The following is a 24,689-nucleotide window of genomic DNA, read 5'->3' on the forward strand; positions in this document are numbered from 1 at the left end:
ATGCGTTGCGATAACTAGAGGCCAAGAGCTTGCTCTCTTTCTGCCTCTAACATTACAGAGGCGCACTGGGGCCATCGGGAGTGAGCGATTGCTCTAAAAACTCACCGCACCAAAAGGTATGCCTGAATTGTAATTGTAAACATCTTTGTCATCCTAGGAAAAGTTTATGGGGGTAAGAATTCATGACAATTGTGCTTTAAAAATCATCTGACAGGTTCACTTTAAATTCATGTCCATCTGACAATTCCCTGACTTGTCAGACAAATTATACTGCTCAAAAAACTAAAGGGAACACTTAAACAACACAATGTAACTCCAAGTCAATCACACTTCTGTGAAATCACACTGTCCACTCAGGAAGAACACTGATTGACAATCAATTTCACATGCTGTTGTGCAAATGGAACAGACAACAGGTGGGAATTATAGGCAATTAGCAAGACACCCCCCAATAAAGGAGTGGTTCTGCAGGTGGTGACCAAAGACCACTTCTCAGTTCCTATGCTTCCTTGATGATGTTTTGGTCACTTTTGAATGCTGGTGGTGCTTTCACTCCAGTGGTGCCATGAGACGAAGTCTACAACCCACACAAGTGGCTCAGGTAGTGCAGCTCATCCAGGATGGCACATCAATGCGAGCTGTGGCAAGAAGGTTTGCTGTGTCTGTCAGCATAGTGTCCAGAGCATGGAGGCACTACCAGGAGACAGGCCAGTACATGAGGAGACGTGGAGGAGGCCGTAGGAGGGCAACAACCCAGCAGCAAGACCGCTACCTCTGCCTTTGTGCAGGGAAGAGGAGGAGGAGCCCTGCCAGAGCCCTGCAAAATGACCTCCAGCAGGCCACAAATGTGCATGTGTCCACTCAAACTGTCAGTAACAGACTCCATGAGGGTGGTATGAGGGCCCGACATTCACAGGTGGGGGTTGTGCTTACAGCCCAACACCGTGCAGGACGTTTGGTATTTGCCAGAGAACACCAAGATTGGCAAAATTGCCACTGGTGCCCTGTGCTCTTCACAGATGAAAGCAGGTTCACACTGAGCACATGTGACAGACGTGACAGAGTCTGGAGACGCCATGGAGGACGTTCTGCTGCCTGCGACATCCTCCAGCATGACCGGTTTGGCGGTGGGTCAGTAATGGTGTGGGGTGGCATTTCTTTGGGGGGCCGCACAGCCCTCCATATGTTTGCCAGAGGTAGCCTGACTGCCATTAGATACCGAGATGAGATCCTCAGACCCCTTGTGAGACCATATGCTGGTGCGGTTGGCCCTGGGTTCCTCCTAATGCAAGACAATGCTAGACCTCATGTGGCTGGAGTGTGTCAGCAGTTCCTGCAAGAGGAAGGCATGGATACTATGGACTGGCCCACCCGTTCCCCAGACCTGAATCCGATTGAGCACATCTGGGACATCATGTCTCACTCCATCCACCAAAGTTATGTTGCACCACAGACTGTCCAGGAGTTGGCGGGTGCTTTAGTCCAGGTCTGGGAGGACATCCCTCAGGAGACCATCCGCCACCTCATCAGGAGCATGCCCAGACATTGTAGGGCGGTCATACGGGCACTTGGAGGTCACACACACTACTGAGCTTCATTTTGACTTGTTTTAAAGGGGTACTACTGTGGAAAACTGTTTTTTTTTTTTTTTTTATCAACTGGTGCCAGAAAGTTAAACAGATTTGTAAATTACTTCTATTTAAAAATCTTAATCCTTCCAGTACTTTTTAGGGGCTATATACTACAGAGGAAATGCTTATATTTTTAGATTTCTCTGATGTCATGACCACCGTGCTCTCTGCTGACCTCTGCTGTCTATTTTAGGTACTGTCCAGAGCAGCATATGTTTGCTATGAGGATTTTCTCCTGTTCTTAAAATGGACAGCAGAGGTCAGTATAGAGCACTGTGGTCATGACATCAGAGAAATCTAAAAAGATAAGCATTTCCTCTGTAGTATATAGCCCCTAAAAAGTACTGGAAGGATTAAGATTTTTAAATAGAAGTAATTTACAAATCTGTTTAACTTTCTGGCACCAGTTGATTTAAAAAAAAAAAAGTTTTCCACGGTAGTACCCCTTTAAGGACATTACATCAAAGTTGGATCAGCCTGTAGCGTGGTTTTCCACATTGATTTTGAGTGTGACTCCATATCCAGACCTCCATGGGTTGATAAATTTGATTTCCATTGATCATTTTTGTGTGATTTTGTTGTCAGCACATTCAACTATGTAAAGATGAAAGTATTTCACACGATTAGTTCATTCATTCAGATCTGGGTTGTGTTATCTTTGTGTTCCCTTTATTTTTTTGAGCAGTGTTTAACCCCACATATCTCGGAAATGGGAGGGCATATCAAAAACAGTAAAAAGGTGTGTGATCCAAAAAAAGGGGTTGTGTGGATTTTTAAAAAATATTTAGTTCAATTTTAAATTTACATTTTTATTACATTTCAGGGCCTTATAGAAATACAAAAGTTAAAACCCACTGGTACAGTGCAATTATCTTATGCACGTCGCTTAGATGCCACAGAAGCTATTTACTCCAGCATCTAAGGGTTTGTTACTGCGGGAGCCTGGCTGTTAATCACTGTTCATTTCTGGCATTATGCCTCAAATTAGGGCATTGCGTGATGTACATATACATGATTTTGCGAAAATAGGTTAATGCTTATTTCTAGTGATGCACCGAAAGGGAAATTTTTGCTTGAAACTGAAATTTTAGGCTGTGCTTGGCTGAAAACCATTTTTTTTTAAATATAGTTTTTATATAACTTCTTTATTTTTCCAAATACGGGGATATATGAGGGATTATTTTTTGGTGCCGTGATCTGTAGTTTTTATTGGTAAGACTACAACTCCCAGCATGTTTGGACAGCTGAAGGCTACTACCCAGCTCTCGTAGACTCCTGAATGGCCTATCAGACTGGACCCTGATTTTGTAGTGCAGTATTTAACCCCTTAACCCCTTAAGGACCGGAGGTTTTTCCGTTTTTGCATTTTCGTTTTTTGCTCCTTGCCTTTAAAAAATCATAACTCTTTCAAATTTACACCTAAAAATCCATATGATGGCTTATTTTTTGCGCCACCAATTCTACTTTGTAATAACGTCAGTCATTTTGCCCAAAAATCTATGGTGAAGCGGGAAAAAAAATCATTGTGCGACAAAATTGAAAAAAAAAAACGCTGTTTTGTAACTTTTGGGGGCTTCCGTTTCTACGTAGTACATTTTTCGGTAAAAATGACACCTGATATGTATTCTGTAGGTCCATACGATTAAAATGATACCCTACTTATATAGGTTTGATTTTGTCGGACTTCTGGAAAAAATCATAACTACATGCAGGAAAATTAATACGTTTAAAATTGTCATCTTCTGACCCCTATAACTTTTTTATTTTTCCGTGTATGGGGCGGTATGAGGGCTCATTTTTTGCGCCGTGATCTGAAGTTTTTAACGGTACCATTTTTGCATTGATAGGACTTATTGATCACTTTTTATTCATTTTTAAATGATATAAAAAGTGACCAAAAATGCACTATTTTGGACTTTGGAATTTTTTTGCGCGCACGCCATTGACCGAGCGGTTTAATTAATGATATATTTTTATAATTCGGACATTTCCGCACGCGGTGATACCACATATGTTTATTTTTATTTTTATTTACACTGTGTTTTTTTTTTTATTGGAAAAGGGGGGTGATTCAAACTTTTAATAGGGGAGGAGTTAAATGATCTTTATTCACTTTTTTTTTTCACTTTTTTTTTGCAGTGTTATAGGTCCCATAGGGACCTATAACACTGCACACACTGATCTTCTATGTTGATCACTGGTTTCTCATAAGAAACCAGTGATCAACGATTCTGCCGGATGACTGCTCATGCCTGGATCTCAGGCACTGAGCAGTCATTCGGCGATCGGACAGCGAGGAGGCAGGAAGGGGCCCTCCCGCTGTCCTGTCAGCTGTTCGGGATGCCGCGATTAGCCGCGGCTATCCCGAACAGCTCGACTGAGCTAGCCGGGAACTTTCACTTTCACTTTTAGCTGCGCGGCTCAGCTTTGAGCGCGCGGCTAAAGGGTTAATAGCGCGCGGCGCCGCGATCGGCGCTGCGCGCTATTAGAGGCGGGTCCCGGCTTCACTATGACGCCGGGCCCGCCATGATATGACGCGGGGTTACTGTGTAACCCCGCGTTATATCGGAAGAGCAGGACCAAGGACGTACCGGTACGTCCTTGGTCCTTAAGGGGTTAAGGACCAAGCATTTTTCTGTTTTTACACTTTCGTTTTTTCCTCCTTACCTTTTAAAAATCATAACCCTTTCAATTTTGCACCTAAAAATCCATATGAGGGCTTATTTTTTGCGCCACCAATTCTACTTTGGAATGACATCAGTCATTTTACACAAACATTTATGGCGAAACGGAAAAAAAAATCATTGTGCGACAAAATTGAAGAAAAAACACCATTTTGTAAATTTTGGGGGCTTCTGTTTCTAGGCAGTATTTTTCGGTAAAAATGACACTTTATCTTTATTCTGTAGGTCCATACGGTTAAAATGATCCCCTATTTATATAGGTTTGATTTCGTCTTACTTCTGGAAAAAATCATAACTAAATACAGGAAAATTTATACATTTAAAATTGTCCTTTTCTGACCCCTATAACTTTTTTATTTTTCCACGTACAGGGTGGTTTGAGGGCTAATTTTTTGCGCCGTGATCTGAAGTTTTAATCGGTACCATTTTTATTTTGATTGGACTTCTTGATCGCTTTTTATTCCTTTATTTATGGTATGAAAAGTGACCAAAAATACGCTATTTTGGAATTTTTTTGCGTGTACGCCATTGACCGTGCGGTTTAATTAATGATATATTTTTATAGTTCAGACATTTACGCACGCGGCGATACCACATTTGTTTATTTTTATTATGGTTACATATTTTTAATATGGAATTTGGGAAAAGGGGGGTGATTTAAACTTTTAATAAGGAAGGGGTTAATGTGTGTGTTTTTAAACTTTTTTTTTTACACTTTTAGTCCCCTTAGGGGACTATTAGGAGGAATCATTAGATTCCTCATACAGATCATTGTGGTTTCATAAAACCACAATGATCTGCATGCTCTGCGCTCGATTGATAAAGCCTGGCCCTGCCAGGCTTTATCATTCAGAGCACCGGAGCCGCCGCAGCAGGAGAGGTAAGCCCTCAGGCTACCTCAGTAGTGGATCGCTCCCCCACGATCGCCCTGCGGGGGGGGGGGGGGCGATACACCCCACTGGACCACCAGGGACTTAATACAGGCACCTTTAGACGCCGCTGTCAACTTTGACAGCGGCGATCTAAAGGGTTAATAGCCGGCCGCGGCGATCGCCGCATGTAGGCTATTAACGCCGGCCCCCAGCTACAGGAATCAGCTGGGGGCTGGCCGGTATGAGTCGGGAGCCCGCGTAATACCCCGGTAACGGCCATTGGACGAGTATAGACGTCCATGGTCGTTATCGGGTTAAGTTCATATCCTCACCATCCCTGGGGGGGCAGGAGCGTCCCCTGGGGATGGTGAGGATAAAGATTTTACCATATATAACGCTTTTGCCAAGCGTTCTATAGGGTAAAATCTGATGATTGGTTCCCTTTATCATTATATTTTAATAGTTCGGATATTTATGCATGCAGCGTTACCAAATATTTTTGTTAACCTTTTTAGGGGAGAGGCTTTTTTTTACATTTATTGCCTTATATTTTTCTGCACACTTTTTCTCCCCATAGGACAGTGTATTCTACCGGGTGTCTCCAGTTGTTGCAAAACTACAAACCACAGCATGCCTTAGACAGTCAAAGGCTGTAGGGCATGCTGGGAGCTGTAGTTATGTAATAGCTGGAGACACACAAATGCACTCGTGTTAGCAAACACTGATCAATGCTGTGCCATAGAAGCACATAGCACAGCACTCATCAGTGTTATCGGCGCTCCATTACTACAGGCTGCTAAGGCTGCCTGCATAGTTGAGCACCGATCGGACAAGCCGGAGGCAGGTAAGGAACCTCCGCCCGTCCTCTCTGCTGATCAGGACCTGCGGGTTTTTTGCCGTGGGCGTCCCGATCAGCTCCACTGAGCTACCGAAGAGTGTGTTAGCCATTTTAGACGCTGCGATCAACTAGATGGGTAATGCGGACATCACCCAGATCGGTGATGTCCGGCATTAGCCAGCTGACCGGGACCTTGCAGGTGTCCCGATCAGCTCCACTGAGCTACCGAAGACTATTTTAAGGGGTACTCCGGAGGGAAAAAAATGTTTTTCAATCAACTGATGAAATTATTTTCTTTTTGAATTTCTTTTTTGTCTTTTCCACAGTGCTCTCTGCTGACACCTGATGCCCGTATCAGGAACTGTCCAGAGCAGGAGAAAATCCCCATAGCAAACATATGCTGCTCAGGACAGTTCCTGACACGGACAGAGGTGTCATCAGAGAGCACTGTGGACAAGACAAAAAAGAAATTCAAAAAGAAAATAATTTCCTCTGTAGCATACAGCTGCTAAAAAGTACTGGACCGGTAAAGATTTTTTAATAGAAGTAATTTACAAATCTATTTAACTTTCTAGCATCAGTTAATTTAGAAAAAAAAAAAAAAAGTTTTCCACCGGAGTACCCTTTTAAGGTTAATGTTGGACACCACCAGGATCAGTGATGTTCGGCATCGGCCAGTATGAAGCAAGGTTAGCTCCTGAGCTCGCTTCCTACACCCATGCACGGATGCACTGTATTCATACAGAGGCCGGTTGTGGAGGGGTTAATTCCCCTCCTCTCAGCGCTCGGCACTGCTGGGAGGAAAAACAGTCCTTATAATGGAGGGCTCGTACGGGACCTGAGGGGGGAACACCCTGCAGCAGAGTACCGCCATCTCTCAGAGCTCCCTCCCGTGGCCAGGGACACACGGACAGGGCAGTGTGGAGCTGGAGAGAGCAATACTAAGTAATTCAATACCCCCATTGTGGCCTGTTCCATTTACAAACTATGGGACCATTGGGGGGGGGAAGAAATACCTACTTGCATTACCTACTGGCACTGCTTCACATGAGGTCCTCCCGCTGGTTCTTGGCGCCAACTGTGTGTCTTCTCACAGACTTGCCTATGTATGTTCCAAACCATGCTCTACTTTAAGCCACGCCCACTGAAATTATAGGCGGGAAAATCAATTTTCGGCCGATAATTTCCGGTGGCCGAAATTTCGGTGCATCCCTAGTTATTTCTAATACATTTACAATGTGTAATTTTGGCAAAATTTCAGAGGCTTTTTAGGTCATGCTCATATGACACAGATGTATCAGAACATTTGTGACACATTATTGCAGTGGGCTCGCATGCTTTCCAGTGTGGAATCTGTGACAATAATGAACACACTGGGGGACATGTATCATTTCCAGTGTAAAATAGAAGTTTTTTACCCCTCTGCCTGTTGTCTAAATTTGGCGCAGCTGCGTTAAATTTATCATTCTTGTGCAGCTACTTTCTTGAATTGCGTTTAAATTTAGAATTTTCCTCAGAGCATAAATTTACACCCAGCTCTATTTAGTAGGAGCTTTGTCTGCAGCGTATCTGCACCTAAAAAGTAAGTGTGTCCTCGTTATTAGTTTTAGAATTTTTTTTCTTCATTATGTAGAGTTTTAATCTCACAATAATACCACTTTTTGCACCCAATTATAACACATCAATTATACCAATGTCCTTATTCTTCATTTAACATCTGTGACACCCCTGGCAAATCACCACAAATGTACATGGTGCACTCTACCTTATGGGCCTTCTTGTGCGCCCGCAGAGCACTTTGCGCCCACATATGTGGTATCTCCGTACTCCGGCTAAATTGTGTCCCAAAAAATGGGGATCTTTTTTCCCATTTACCTCTTGTGAAAATGTAAAGTATGAGGCAACACCTGCATGTCAGTGTAAATACTTTTATTTTTATACACTAACATACTAGTGTAGACTCCAACTGTTCCTTTTAATAATGGGTAAAAGGAGAAAAAGCCCCCCAAAATCTGTAAGGCAATTTCTCCCGAGTACAGCGATACCCCATATGTGACCCTATTCTGTTGCCTTGAAATATGACAGGTCTCCAAAATGAGAGCGCCATGCGCATTTGAGGCCTAAATTAGGGTTTTGCATAGGGGTGGACATAGGGGTATTCTACGCCAGTGTTTCCCAAACAGGGTGCCTCCAGTTGTTGCAAAACTCCCAACATGCCTGGACAGTCAATGGCTGTCCGGCAATACTGGGAGTTGTTGTTTTGCAACAGCTGGAGGCTCCATTTTGGAAACAGTGCCGTACCAGACGTTGTTCATATTTATTGGGGAGGGGAGGGGGGCTATGTAGCGGTATGTATATAGTGTTTTTTACTTATTTTATTTAAGTGTAGTGTAGTGTTTTTAGGGTACAGTCACACGGGCGGGGGTTCACAGCGAGTTTGCTGCATCTCAATCTTGCAGCACTCCCTGTAAACCTCCGCCCATGTGAGTGTACCCTGTCCATTCACATTGGGGGGAGGGGGGGGGGGAAACATCCAGCTGTTGCAAAACTACAACTCCGAGCATGCTGTCCGTACATGCTGGGAGTTGTAGTTTTGCAACAGCTGGAGGCACAATGGTTGCGAAACAAGGAAACAGACTCAGTGTTTCGCAACCAGTGTGCCTTCAGCTGTTGAAAAACTTCAAATCTCAGCATGCAGTGACAGCAGAAGGACATGCTGGAACTTGTAGTTATGCAACAGCTGGAGGCATACTGCTACAACTCCCAGCATGCCCTTTGGCAGTCCGTGCATGCTGAGGGTTGTAGTTATGCAACAGCTGAAGGCACACTGGTTGCAAAACACTTGAAAGTTTTTTACTTAACTTAGTGTTTCCAAACCAGTGTGCCTCCAGCTGTTGCACAACTTCAATTCCCAGCATGCATGGTCTGTCAGTGCATGCTGGGCGTTATAGTTTGGAGGCACAGCTGGAGGCACACGGGTTGGGAAAAGAGTTAGGAAACGAACAATGTTTCCAAACTAGTGTGCCTCCAGCTGTTGCAAAACTATAATTCCCAGCATGGCCAGACATGCTGGAAGTTGTATTTTGGCAATATCTGAAGGGTCAGATGTTGACGAACTACAACTTCCAGCATGCTTGGGCAGTCTGGGCATGCTGGGAGTTGTAGTTTTGCAACAGCTGGAGGTCCACAGTTTGTAGACCACTGTATAATGGTCTCCAATCTGTGGTCTTCCAGATGTTACAGAACTACAACTCCCAGCCTGCCTCGACAGAGTGGGCATGCTGAGATTTGTAATTTTGGAACATCTGGAAGAGCACAGATTGGAGACCATTATACAGTGGTCTACAAACTGTGGCCCTCCAGATGTTGCAAAACTACAACTCCCAGCATGCCCAGAAAGCCAAAGCCTGTCTGGGCATGCTGGGAGTTGCAATTTTGAAACTCCCAGAGGCAGCGGTGAGATCGCTTTACGGCAATCTCACTGCTGCCAATGAAGATGCCGCCCTGCTGCCGGAAACTCACCGCCGGGACGCACCACCCCCGGGACCGCCTGGAGGACGCCGCTCACGCTGGGACCGCTCGGGACACCGCATGGCCGGGTAAGTGACGCCGGGGGACGGGTAAGGGACACTTAGCAGAGCAGTGTGTGTCCCGATCCCCGTGATCCGGACTCACACACCGCGCTGCTATCAGCTAGACAGATTTGACTAGCTGATAGCAGCGATCGCTGGGGGGGGGGATGAAACCCCCCGTGGTCGCATGGTAAGATGGCTGGCTATCAGTGATCGCCACCATCTTACCGGGCGCTGGGGAAAAGTATAACGGAAAGCGGTAAATTTTAAAAATAAAAGGAGAATGATCTACAGTGTTAAGTGGATTACAAAGCTATTTTAATGTGACGAAGCTTGTTCAATGATAAGTTATCAAACATTTCCTATGTAAATGTATTAAATTGTTGGATCATAAAATAACAATATACAAGTGATCTAATGAATAACTGAACTGTAAACAAATATTTTATATGCAAATTATTTTAAAAGTGTTTTGGAATAACCAAGGAGTAAAAAGCAAAATAAAGCAAACCAAATGAGGAATTGAGATAGGAAAGTAAAAACATTCTGGTGGTTCCTTAGCAGAACTTTCCTTCAGAAATAGAAAGGATCGCTACGTGCAGTTAAAGTTGGCTTATATTTATGGGGAAAAAGACGCACGTGCGTCAAAATTTTTGGTGCAAAGGAAAAGTACGCAGGTAATAAATCCATGTGAACTATATAAACCTAAAAGTGTTTACTGTGTGAACATGTCCCTACCTAGAAGTATGGCTCAGCAATTGTGTTCTCGCTACCAAGAATCTTTAAGAACATAGAACTGCGCAGTTGTTTCTTTCAACCTAATAATAAAAAATAAATAAAAAACTATCTACATTCATTATTATGACATAACATTTGTAAGCAATGTAATATAATGAAGATCAGTCTTGTTAATTCTCACCGCGGGATCTGGCGCTGGGGATCCGGCCAGCTGGCCGTCCACGATTTACTGCAGACATTGCTGCCAGAGGCTTCTCCACTCTGTAAAAGAAAAAAAAAAAGATAATTTTTAAAATTTAAAACTTTATAAAAGGGAAACTTCTTTAGACAACCTAATGATTCATTCATTGGCACTGCAGAACCTGAATATTGTGGCTTAAAAAGTGTGCCCTTACCTTCAGTTGAAATGTGGAAGCAAATATTAACACAAAACACAGCACCTCTACTCCATTACCAGAGAGGGAGCAAGATGGGTGTTGCTCTACCACTGGAATAAGATTAAAACAATAAGGCGAGGGCTTGATGACGAGGGGCGCTCCCAGAGGTCAAATATTTATCTCTTATCCTGTGGATAGCAGATACGTACCTCTTCATCCCTCAGAGAACAATTGACCTCTTTTCTCCTGATTGTTAGGGTTCCAGCAATCGGACCCCCACTAATCAGCTAGTTATCCCCTATCCTATGGAAACTGTTGTTAAAGTGTTGCTGTCATTTGTAAAAAAAAATTCAATATGTTGCCCAGGCATGTCATAAGTTTAGATCAAACCAAGTCTCAGTCATGAAACTCGATGCAATCGTGAGTAATAGCCTAATAGACTAGAGTCGGATTTGACTGACAGCTGAGGGGGCGGAGCGTGACGTCACACGGGGCCGGAGCCGTGACGCCACGATGCTCCGTCCCCGTGATCGCTAGTAATCAGACCCGGAGCGAGCACGCTCCGGGGGCTGATTCTAACGGGGTGCGCCGTGGAAGATCACGGGGGTCCCCAGCGGCGGGACCCCCGCGATCAGGCATCTTATCCCCTATCCTTTGGATAGGGGATAAGATGTCTTAGCGCTGGAGTACCCCTTTAAGCGTGCACTTCACCCAGCTATTATTCATAATTGCAGCAGGTCTCAGGACTGCGACTTGGTGTGATCTAAACTATTGGCATGTCTGGATGCCAAAAGTTTTTACAAGTGACACACCTCCACAATATCCACAAGATCGTTGGGGGTTCCAATTGCTGGGACCCAGGCAATCATGAGACAAGAGGTCAGTTGTTCTCTGAGTGGATGAAGCAATAGTGTGCATGCTCAGCCACCGCTATGTTATTCTCTATGGGCCAACGAACATTTCTGGGTTGAGCACATGGAACTGCTACAGAGAATGAAAGGAGTGGTGGCGAGCATGTGCTCTGCTGCTCAATTTATTTGGCAGACGACTGACTGCACTTTCGTGGGGTACCAGCTGTTGCTCCGTCACTGATCAGCTAGTAATCCACTATCCTGTCTTTTAATCTTGGGATAAACTCTTTGGGGGAGATCAAAACCTGTCCAGAGGAAAAGTTGCCCAGTTGCCCATAACAACCAATCAGATCACTTCTTTCATTTTGCAGAGGCCTTGTTAAAAATGAAAGAAGTGATCTCATTAGTTGCTATGGGAAACTGGGCAACTTTTCCTCTGGACAGGTTTTGATAACTCTCCCCCTTTAAGAATAACTTGTTGCCTTGACTTATACTATGTGGCTCTTTGACTGGTTATTATGCCTATATTTATGACATCAAAAAGGTATAAGTGAAAACATTCTACAAATACCAGCATGTTTAGTACCAGACATACTGGGGGACATAGTCAAAACTTTTCACACCAAAAATGTTCCAGTTTTGTACAAATGATCCGAGGTTTGCACTATGCATGTCAGTTTTTCAAAAGTGGGCGTGGTGACATACATTTTATGTTTAACATTATATTTTCAAAAGGTAAGGCTATGTTCACACAATGACATTTCTGTACGGAATTCTGCACAAACATTCTGCAGCAGCAGAGTCCCATTGATTTCAATGGGATTCTGCTGCACATGGCGGAAATCCCCATTCCGGAGTCCGCAGAAAGAATAGACATGTCATAGAATGCATTGCCGTCTATGAGAGGGCGCATTTCCGAGTGATACTAGCTCAGAACTTTTTTTCTGTGCGGACATTCCACCGCCTGAACAATAAAAATGCTGGTGTGAATTTCGGACCTGCTCTTTTCTAGTGTGAAAATCATAAAAATGGTTGTTTTTTTGGAGGGGATGGGGGGTGGGTGTGTTATTTACTCAATTATTAAAACATGAATATTATTTTTGGCAATTCTAAATATAAAAAAAACTTTTTAAACTCAGACTCATGTTTTTCTTCATAGGGTTGCAACAACACAGGATCTACCACCTGACTACACCATAACTGCACATGCACATATATCTAAAGGGGTACTCCACTGAAAAACATTTTCTTTTAAATCAACTAGTGCTAGAAAGTTAAACAGATTTGTAAATTACTTCTATTTAAAAATCTTAATCCTTCCAGTACTTATCAGCGGCTGTATGCTCCACAGGAAGTTCTTTTCTCTTTGAATTTCTTCTCTGTCTGACCACAGTGCTCTCTGCTGACACCTCTGTCTGTCTCAGGCACTGCCCAGAGTAGGATAGGTTTGCTATGGGGATTTGCTCCTACTCTGGACAGTTCCTAAAATGGACAGAGGTGTCAGCAGAGAGCACTGTGGTCAGACAGAAAGGAAAAAGAACTTTCTCTGTAGTAAACAACAGCTGATAAGTACTGGAAGGATTGGGATTTTTTTTTAATAGAAGTCATTTACAAATCTGTTTAACTTTCTGGCACCAGTTGATTTAAAAGAAAATGTTTTCCGGTGGAGTACCCCTTTAACCCCTAGAGGAAATGCAACGTACATGTAAGTCGCTGTGCCCTGGTAATTACAACATAGCGACGTACACGTACATTGTGGCGAGTTTATACTCTATGGGGGAAATGTATCAAAACCTGTGCAAAGGAAAAGTTGCCCAGTTGCCCATAGCAACCAATCAGCTCGCTTCTTTCATTTTTAACAAGGCCTCTGCAAAATGAAAGAAGCCATCTGATTGGTTGCTATGGGCAACTGGTTAACTTTTCCTTTGCACAGGCTTTAATAAATCTCCCACTATGAAGCGAGGGATGAGCTCGATTTATAGACTGCGAGTCCCGGCTGCAAACAGCAGCCGTGGATCCGCCACTAATGGTGGACATCAATTTTCCTCATGTATTTGCCTTCAGACATGTTTTATCCACAGTGTGGTCGCTTGTCTGAGCACTTATAATGTAATCATGAAATATTACGTGGGATTAGCTTGTTCCTGACAACATTTTCAGAGATTTACAATTCGGCGCCTAACTACGAAAAAAATGAAAGTGGCGAAAAAATGAACTCAGCAAAAGGGACCCTTGAAAATGTGAGGAGAAAAAAAAACGTGATCTATATTGCTGTAACACAAATTACACAAATTAAATGAGTATGTCCCCCAATGTGTAGTACAGTGTTTCCCAACCACGGTGCCTCCAGCTGTTGCAAAACTACAACTCCCAGCATGCCCGGACAGCCGTTGGCTGTCCGGGCATGCTGGGAGTTGTAGTTTTGCAACAGCTGGAGGCACCCTGGGTGGGAAACACTGGTGTAGTATGACAATCTCTATAGGTAACATAATAAAGATATAATGGCTAAAAAACATTATCTCACAAACTGAGAAGACTGTGGGTAAAATATTTGTGAAGCGTAAGTACAGTCCTGTCATGAATTCAGACGCCTCATCTTAGATCAAGATAATGACAGCTCTGAGGAGGTTGTATCTTACAATAAATGCATCGTGTTTAAAGGAAAAGTCACTTCACATTAATCATAGCCACTTAATGTTATGTAACCGGGTGCATGATTTATTATAAGCAATTATCAGCAAAGGACTTCTAATAGCTATGGCATAAAGAGATGAAAACCGCCACCTACACAACCCATTCCCACCATCGACATTCACTTTACAGTGGGGAGGATGTAATTGGAATCACAGTCAGATAGGGAATTATAGGACAAGTAACATTCTGAAATACTTTTCACAAGTTATGGTAAAGCAATGTCGGAACTAGGGATCGACCGATTATTGGTATGGCCGATATTATCGGCCGATAATCACGATTTTGGGCATTATCGGTATCGGCAATTACCTTGCCGATAAGCCGATAATGCCCCGCCCCTGCACCGCCCGCACCGCTACCCCCCCCCCTGGCCCGCCGCACCGCGACCGCCCCCCCGACCCACCGCACCGCGTCGCACCCCCCACCGTAGTGCTGGGCGGTATACCGGTATGAACCGGATACCGTTTTTTTTTTCTCCCACGGTATGGATTTTTGCCCATACCGCTATACCGGTCGGGCCCCTCCCCCACCAATGGGGGTGGTCTGGGCCATCCATCCTTCGTGTAGTGTCCGGCGGCATTCCGGGTGGAGGGTGAACCGGTCCGGGCTTTCCTTCTTCCACGGGGGTCCTCATCTCCACTCCGGGCAGGCTCCGGCCTAGTACGCTGCATAGACGCCGCTACGCCGTGACGTCAGGTGCGTCGCTGCGCACGGGCGTCACTGCGCAGCGGCGTCTATGCTGCGTTACTAGGCCGGAGCCTGCCCGGAGTGGAGAATAGGACCCCCGGAGAAGAAGTACAGCCCGGACCGGTTCACCCTCCACCCGGAATGCTGCCGGACACTACAGGAAGGATGGATGGCCCGGACCACCCTGACAGGTAGGGGGAGAGAAGCGGGTGGCGGCGGCCGCCTATGGCACCGCAAAAGCCACTGCAGTGCATTGAATTAAAGCGCCCGCTTTAAATCAATGATCTGCAGCGGTGTCGCGGGGGAATAAATAGCCGATAACTTATACCGGAATATCGGTATAAGTTATCGGCTATCGGCCCTAACCTCCACAGATTATCGGTATCGGCCCTAAAAAAACGATATCGGTCGATCCCTAGTCGGAACGTCCACAGGTAAATTCCGCACGGACATTCCGCTGCAGCAGAGTCCCATTGATTACAATGGGATTCTGCTGCACTGTGCACACAGCGAAATTTCCGCTGAAGATATTTCTGCAGTGGAAATCTCGATTCCCCTGTCCCCTGATTCCACTCGAAAATGAATTACCGACTATGAAGCAGCGCATTTCTGTGCGGTCCTAGCGCCCGTCGGATCAATCAAATGAACGGAATAGCCTAACATGTCAGAAGTTTTTAGATACTCAACAATGGCTGATCCCTGTGCCCCTTTGGCTGGGATCGGTTTCTCACAGCTCTCCTCCTGGGTAGCAGTGTACAGATCTAGAGAAAGTATGAGTCTGAACACTGCCCTTTGAATAGAGTCGGGACCAGCTATCTAAGGTGTATGGCAGTGGCCTCCAATCTGTGGACCTCCAGATGTTGCAAAACTACAACTCCCAGCATTCCCAGACAGCCGCTGGTGTTTGACCACTGGTGATCTTACTATTGATACATTTTGATTCTAATTTCACCTTCCTGCGTTCTGATGTAATCAAAAAACGTGAAACCTACAGACTTGTGAAAAGCATAATTCCAGAGCTGCCTATAGATCAGCATGAAGAGTCTGCATATATAGAAGTAGATGACCTCAGAGACAGCTATCTCCACTCAATGCAGCTTCTGCTGATCCTGTGTGGATGCTTTTAACCTAATAATAAATTCCTAACAACAGCAACCCACCCGACATGTTTCCCCTTTCACTAGGTGTCCTCAGGAGTCTGGGGCATCTTTTATGCCTGGTTTTAAAAATGCTCCTTTACGATGTCATGCTCTGGACAGCCACTGGCAGGCTTTTTGTGGTAGAAGAACACTCACAGGCCAATCTAATCATTTAAATTCCATCCCTTCTATATGTAGAGTACATATTCAGTCATAGGGAATGTTCACACTAAAGAATTGACAAGAAAATTTATTGCGTAATTCTGTGCAAGCATTACTCTCCAATTCTGTCTTAAATGAAAGTTCCTTTGACTTTAATAGTTTTTTCGCCCCTCTGTTCACACTGAGGACTTTCCATGGATGAAATTCCGGCGCAGAATGCCAGAATCTGGTGGAATACGCAGGTTAAAGCCTTATGGGACTAGAAGTGTATTCAAAAGGAATAGGACAAATAAAGGAAGAACTTACAATTCTCCTCCCTTATGGATCCACTTCAGACTTTGGCTCAAAAACTGCAGTGGCAGTTTTCCAAAAACTGCCAGAAAAAAACCCAAGTGTAAACTTAGCCTAAGGCTTCAAACAAAATGGCCTTGAAGCTTTCCTGTAAGCTCAGCAATTATAACCTTGAATCACAGGCTCCCTGGCCATAATTGTTAGTGAAGTTCATGATCAGTTCATAATGAAAGACTACAGACAAGATGGTGGATCACAGACAACATGGCTGATGATATACAAGATGGAGTATAAAATATAAAAAGAGTAATATAAAAGAATATATAAAAACGTATAACAAGCTGACTTCTCTCACATTTATTAATCACAGGGTGAATGGAGCGGCATCACACATGCTCGGTTGCCTCTCATTATGGAACTTTTTAAGATAGCTACTGTTTGATGGTAAATAGCTACGCATCAGGAGGATTTTTGGAATCCAGCATGTCAGGATAAGGTAAAAACTGATTGTTCTTTTTTGTTAAAAAAAAAAAAAGAAGAAACATACAAACAAGCACTTGGTGGGTAAAAGATCTCAGTATCTGATGCATTTCAGCAATTAAACCTAAATAATATGATCCTATGATTAGGGCTTAATTGCCGATACATTTCAGGCTTCTGGCAGGCTGCCCCCATCCGCATGTTTGATGGTAATAAACCCCATCAAATCAATAATAGTTCTGAGAACAAATTGAAGTAATTCTAAAACAAACTCATTCCGCTCAGTGTGTTTTATACCTTGATGGTTTTTATTGCTGTAATTCCAAGATAATGCTGTATATTGCCATAGAGTGATTCTACATCAAGGTTTCGGTGACTGGAATTGCATGAATTCTTGTCAATGTGTCTGTTGTGTTTATTAGAAAAGTTTATGTACAAATTGAGATAATACTTTAGATATAAACAGACTTATTGTGTTAGCTTGTGAGTTAATTTTTTTTCTTTAAAAACTGTTTTGTGGGATTATCAGGCAATTTTCTCCCGCGGCATCCGCTCCTGCTATTAGTAGCTGACGCTCCATTCCTTGTGGCAGCATCGGGAGTAAGCGTGTAGGGGTTGCCATAGCCGCCATCCAAACTCTGGGTAGGGCTTGTCGGCCAACCTGTAGTCTGAGACTCTAAGCCAATCAGGGCTCTGGCTCTGTGTCCAATCAAAAACCAGGGCAGCAGATTTAAGTCAGACACTGAGTGTGTCAATGCCTGTGATACTTGAGTACTCAAGCTTCTGACTCTAGACAGTACTTTGGTTAACCCTTTGTTTATTCATGCTCCCCTGGCTTTCTAATTTTGGCCTGAATTCTGGTTTACCCTTTGCCTGCTATATTGGTTTATTCATGCCCTTCTGGCTCTAACCCCACCTACATGACCCTTCTTTTGCTCATCCTTAGTCCTATAATTTAGTTTGGACTGAATTTTGGTTGACTCTTTGCCTGCTATATTGGTTCATCCATGCCCACCTGGTTCCGACCCCAGCTTCATGACCCTTCTTTTGCTCATCCTTGGTCCTATAATTTATGCTATCTTGGTTTATCCATGCCTTCCTGGTACTGGCCCTAGCTACGTGACCCCTCTCTTACTCATCCCTGGTCCTACGGGTATGTTTGCAGACTTCTGTCTCACACCATTAGTCTGTAACCTGACTCCAGCAGATTCGCCCAGGGTCCCTAGCAGCAAAGTCTATCGTTCCTCATAGCGGGCCCTAGTCAACACCTAGGTGATGCCTTAGATTATGCCAACCAGAGTGGGGTATGCTTTTAGTAGCCTCTTTAATTTAATTTAGTCATTTATTTATCCCAGGACCCAAAAGTACCATAGCAGTAATGATCTATATGTCTGTACTGCAACATGGCAAAACATTGACAATCTGTAAGGACTATGCTGACACTCTTTGAGGAAGATTTAATAATGAATTTGTCATTTGTTCTAAGTTCCTCCCAAGATCTTTTTATCAGGCTTTTGGTTTGAAAAGTCTTTTTGGCGTGAAATCCACATGGAACAAATATGCATACTAACTCCACAAATGTGTCAGTATTGGAGAACTGGGAGGAGAGTGTCACTTGTGATTAATTCTGTAAAGATATGAACAGGCTCAAGGCTTTCTCTCGCCTGCAAATATATATTAATTGCTGCGGCTGCATTCACACCACAACTTTGCAATACAGTTCCAGTATATGCTTTCAATTTGAAAACCGTATGGGACCGTATTGAAAACCGTATGCATTGACTCTCCATTGAAAACCGTATATGAAACGATGTATCCGATTGTGTACTTTTTGAGTCTTGCACGTTTTTTTCCATTTTTTTCCCGAATCCAAAACCGTAGCCTACCACAGATTTGTGTCCGCGTGAAAAAAACAGTGCACACCGAATGGAATGAAAAGTTAAAAACGTATACTTAAAAAAAAAATTAAAAAAAATGGATGCAACTGGACATCATTTTTCAAACCAGGTTAAAATTTGTACACACGTTTTTATATACAGTTTAGTCAGGTTTTGAGGAATCCGTTTATCATCAAAAACTTGATACGGAAACTGTATTGCAAAAACGTGGTGTGAATGCAGCCTTCCTCTTCTCTGTTTTTAGGGAATTTGTGTCCTTCACCCATGTAAACCAATCTATAGATGGAACAGGGGTAAAGGGCAAACTCTCTGTTAATAAGTATAAAAAACTAATAATTCTTTGGAAAAATGTATAATTATAAAAAATGTATTACTGGATTTCATACAAATAAAAGTACCAAAGAAATTATACATATCTATATCAAAATATAATGAATAGACACATAAGATGGTCAATGTTTTGAATTCTTTGAGCAGATAAAGAATTAAAGGGGTTTTTCAGGGGAAATTGACTGATGGCCTTTCCAGAGGAACAATAGCTGATCGGCAGGGCGCTCTTTCTGCTCTGTACAGCTGCGGCACTGGAAGTAAATACTGTGCACAGAGCCAGAAATCTCGACTCTGTACATTATGTATTGGTGGTGCCAGGTTGCTACAGCGCTGCTTCCATTTACTTAAATGCAGTAATTGGGCACCACCGCTACACAATGTATGGAGCCAAGCGTTCTGACTGTGCAGAACAGCTGTTCCGCCACAGTGCCAGGTATCAGCCCCCTGCCGATCAGCTATTGATGGCCAAGGAAATTTAGACAAAATTCTGCCCCCCCCCCCTTTCTCTTTCCATTCTACACTTTAGTGCATAAATAACCACTAGTTACATGAATATTAGTACAGTATATTGGTACAGGGATGTGGAAATTCTATCGCCCAACGCCCGGGACATGTAGTTTTTCATACATTTAGCCCTGTATGGGACTAGCAGGGCTGGACCGACTTTATTTTTATAACGCCGGTGTGAAGTGCAGACTGACGGGAGGAGCGGGCGCAGACTTGCATGGGACACAAGTCCGTACCTCACACCGGCGCTCACGGTGTACGGAGCGGGCTCCTGACTTGAGCCCGCTCCATACCCGACGGCCCCCGGCTGATTTCAGATGTCAGGGGCTGCCGCTAATAGCCTGGCATGCGGCTATTAACCTTTTAGATCGCAGCTGTCAAAGTTGACAGTGGAGTGTAAAGGTTTCCCCTGTGGTATATTCTTGAAGTAAAAAAATATACTGCCTTTGACTGTTAAAGGGGTACTCCTCTGCCCTAGCGCTCAGAATATTATGTTCCAAACGCTGGCTGCGGTGATCGTGATATCACGCCACACCCCCTCAATGCAAGTCTATGGGAGGTGGCGTGGCAGTTGTCACGCCCCCTCTCATAGACTTGCATTGAGGGGGTGTGACGTGACATCACGAGAGGCGTGGCCATGACTTCACGATACCCGCAGCCTGCACCCAGTGTTCAGAACAAAATGTTCTGAACGCTGGGGCAGTGGAGTACCCCTTTAAATACTGATAAATAATGTAGCCTTGTTCTACCTTGGATATCATATAGATAGAGCCCTGTATTAATGTTAGTACATAAACATAAAAGAGGTTTATGATTCCATATAATGCCTGATCTATTACTTAAAAGGGTATTCCAGCCACTAATCACGTGTATCCCCTGTCCACAGGATTGGGGATAGGTGTCTGATCACAGGGGGTTCAACCTCTTCGATTAGTTTCTAAGGGGCTATTTCCCATAACATTTGGGGAATACATCGGCAACATATCAAACCAGTATGCTGATGTATACCACAGGCACTGGAAGTGGCCCCATTCATTTAAATGACCTGAACATAGTCAACTACTGACAACATTCAGGCCATTTCCTGTAGGTTCACTTTTACTATGCAGAGTCTGTGGCACTTTTGAGATTGGCAAAGTAAACTTATATGTGTGGGAAATGGCCCAAACTTAGTCAGTAGCTGACTATGTTGAGGCCAATAAAGTAAATAGGCACAGTGTCAGTACGTCACAGTATTCATTGGTGTCCCTTTTTGACAGGATGCCAACGTATACCCTAAATGTAAGGGGAAATTGTAATGTGAACAGCCCTTAAAGGAGTATTCCAGGAATTTTTTTTATTTGACTATGCTACAGGGGCCGTGAAGTTAGTGTAGTTCATAATATAGTGTCTGTACCTGTGTGTGACAGTTTTCTCACAATTCTTATGTGATTTTCACCCCAATATTTATTTTTATCAGCATACAAAATGACTGTTGTCTCAGATTTTTCCCAGCTTGCAATGCGGCCGAGACCTGACTCACTAGTCAGCTGATGACAGGGACCCTGTCTGCTTCAATGGGTGGAGGGATCAATTTGCAACTAATGCAACAGCTGTAGGCATCCTGATTGAAAACCACAGGTCTTTTGTTTGAATGGGTGGGGTGGCTGATGTGTGGGAGTGAGGAAAATGGAATTGTGGGATTTGTAGTCAAAAAATAAAAGTCAAACAGGAAATACAATTTCACAAAAAGCTAGCCACAGTGTTATGGTAATCTCACAACATAGCCATTTAGCCCCAAGACAAGCGCAGATCCATCCTAAGCATGTCCATTACTGTCTGCCAGGTATGTACTAAAATCACCTTATGGTGGATAACCCCTTTAACTAATAAGCCTATACCTGTGATAAACCTTATCATAGGTCAAGATTATTTTCTACATTCACGTGCTGACAGATTCAGAAGATGATGTTACTATGAGCATGTGAAGGGACTGATTTGTCTGTGCATGTACTTTGCTGTAGAAGATCCTCTGTGCACATATGTGGTAGAAGCAGTCTGTCTGTTTGAATGGTTATTCTAGAGGTGGCCATACACCTTTATTTACTGCTGTAATTGAATGGATTGAGTGGAAGTATTCTTCCACGCTTAATGGGCACTGTCAGATTCAAAAAACGTTTTAAATGTTGTTACTGATGAAAATGAAATACTTTTTGTAGTATGGTTGTTTAAAATTATTTGAATATTCAATAAAGAAAACGGCTCCTGAAAATCCCACTGCTAGGGTTCCCAATACATACTGGACACTAGCCAGTCCTGTAGCAGCATCAGCTTGTCCATGAGTCATGGACAAGGCTGCATGAGCAGATGGACCAATCACCTCCCAACACCACAGAGGAGGGTAACACCCCCTTTCCCTGAGAGGATTTCTAACACTGTGAGCTAATGAAAAGAGAGATTTCTATAATAAACATAGGTGATAGAGGCATAAAAATAAGATGTAAATGGTCAGGATTAGGTACTGAGTACAATATTAATTCTTTTTTTTTGTAGGATTTGACATGTATGCTTTAAGACCTTTAGTGGCTGTCCAGAGCATAACCTTGCAAGCAGAGTTTATTTAAAGGGGTACTCCACTGGAAAAAAAAAAAATAATTTTAAATCAACTGGTGCCAGAAATTTAAACAGATTTGTAAATTACTTCTATTAACATTTTTTAATCCTTCCAGTACTTATTAGTTGCTGTTATGATCCACAAGAAGTTCTTTTCTTTATGAATTTCCTTTCAGCCTGACCACAGTACTCTCTACTGACACCTCATTTTAGGAACAGTCCAGAGCAGGAAAGGTTTGCTATGGGGATTTGCTCCTACTGTGGGCAGTTCCTAAAATGGACAGAGGTGTCAGCAGAGAGCACTGTGGTCAGGCAGAAAGGAAATTCAAAAAGAAAAGAACTACCTGTGGATTATAACAGCAGATGATAACTACTGGAAGGATTAAGATTTTTTAATAGAAATAATTTACAAATCTGTTAAACTTTGTGGCACCAGTTGATTTAAAAAAAAAATGTTTTCCAGTGAAGTACCCCTTTAAGAGCATTCAACGTGCCTCATTCTTGGCCCCAGGGCCCTGAGGACTCCAAGAGAAAGGTGAAACATATGTGGGGCTGAAGTCAGGCATTTTTTTAATGCTAATCCTTGGAGCTGATTGAATTGCAATTAAAGGAATACAGAATCCTTAGCATAGCATTAGCATATCTCCAGCAGTGATCTCTGATATCACCTACTGTTATGTGAGAAGGCCGTTCATACTAATCCACATACTAGTTGAGGAGGTCGTGTATTTTACAGTATTGTAGGATTTGCCTTTCTATGTAATGAAAATATTACGTATAAATATCATATTATAAGGTAAAGTCTTGATAAGAGATCCCCTCTAACTAGAATGTCATAAAAGTGTTTTACAAAACAGGAAACTGATGTGACAACAAGTGTACAGCGCTAAAGAAAAGATGAATAAAATACATAAAAAGTAAAAGTAAAGTGTTTGCTAACATTTCTCTGTAAATGAAAGATAGCCTCTGGGGATTAGCTTTGATGTATGGAGGGCAACAAAATTACAGTTACTATAAATATGTGCAAATAATTGAGCTTTGGATATTATACAAAGCTACTATTTATTTACATTGCTTATAGAGCACCGCATGAGCTCCCAATCTATTTCTCCTATAACAGACACAAACACATGAGACCTATATCATAGGAAGACAGATCTACCAGAGTCTAAGTGGAACAGAAGAACCAGGAGGAAACTCACACAAACAAGGGAAGAGGATTGTTCATGGTTGGATTTAGGGATCGACCGATTATCGGTATGGCCGATATTATCGGCCAAAATCACGATTTTGGGCATTATTGGTATCAGCAATTACCTTGCCGATAATGCTCCGCCCCACCGCACCGCGACCGCCCCACCGCACCGCGTCGCACCCCCCACGTAGTGCTGGGCGGTATACCGGTATGAACCTGATACCGTTTTTTTTCTCCCACGGTATGGATTTTTGCCCATACCGCTATACCGGTCGGGCCCCTCCCTGTCAATAAAAAAAAATTAAACTTACCCGTAATGGGGGTGGTCCGGGCCATCCATCCTTCCTTCCTGTAGTGTCCGGCGGCATTCCGGGTGGAGGGTGAACCGGTCCGGGCTGTCCTTCTCCGGGGGTCCTCTTCTTCACTCCGGCAGGCTCCGGCCTAGTACGCTGCATAGACGCCGCTACGCCGTGACGTCAGGTGCGTCGCTGCTAAGCGGCGTCTATAAAGCGCTACTAGGCCGGAGCCTGCCCGGAGTGGAGAAGAGGACCCCCGGAGAAGAAGGACAGCCAGGACCGGTTCACCCTCCACCCGGAATGCCGCCGGACACTACAGGAAGGATGGATGGCCCGGACCACCCTCCCCGGACGGTCCCTGCAGCAACTGGGAAGGTGAGTCAGGGTTCTGGGATGGACAGGGGTCTGTATAATATACTATACCTACAGTAGGCCCTCCAGCTGTTGCAAAACTACAACTCACAGCATGCCCGGACAGCCAACGGCTGTCAATTCCCATAAATTTTAACCATCTTCCCTGTCCCTGCTGAAGAAAAGCAGGCCCAAACCATGATGCTGCCACCACCATGTTTGACAGTGGGGATGGTGTGTTCAGGTTGATGAGCTGTGTTGCTTTTACGCCAAACATAACGTTATGCATTGTTGCCAAAAAGTTCGATTTTGGTTTAATCTGACCATAGCACCTTCTTCCACATGTCTGGTGTGTCTCCCAGGTGGCTTGCGGCAAACTTTAAATTACACTTTTTATGGATATCTTTAAGAAATGGCTTTCTTCTTGCCACTCTTCCATAAAGGCCAGATTTGTGCAGTATACAACTGATTGTTGTCTCCCACCTCAGCTGTAGATCTCTGCAG

General features: G+C 43.6%; 1 protein-coding gene across 2 annotated transcripts in view; it reads right to left on the minus strand.

The window, feature by feature from the left end:
- NEK8 (NIMA related kinase 8) overlaps positions 1–24,689 on the minus strand; it is a 112,215-nt gene that overhangs the window by 50,867 nt on the left and 36,659 nt on the right. For both annotated transcript variants that reach the window (XR_008889036.1, XM_056559085.1), the window contains exon 6: positions 10,517–10,596. Coding sequence is in view for 1 of the 2 variants with exons in the window: in XM_056559085.1 (XP_056415060.1) it covers positions 10,517–10,596 (80 nt within the window). In the remaining variant the exon portion in view is untranslated. The remainder of the gene's footprint in view (positions 1–10,516; positions 10,597–24,689) is intronic.

Source organism: Hyla sarda, chromosome 2 (assembly GCF_029499605.1).
Source record: "Hyla sarda isolate aHylSar1 chromosome 2, aHylSar1.hap1, whole genome shotgun sequence".
NCBI lineage: Eukaryota > Metazoa > Chordata > Amphibia > Anura > Hylidae > Hyla > Hyla sarda.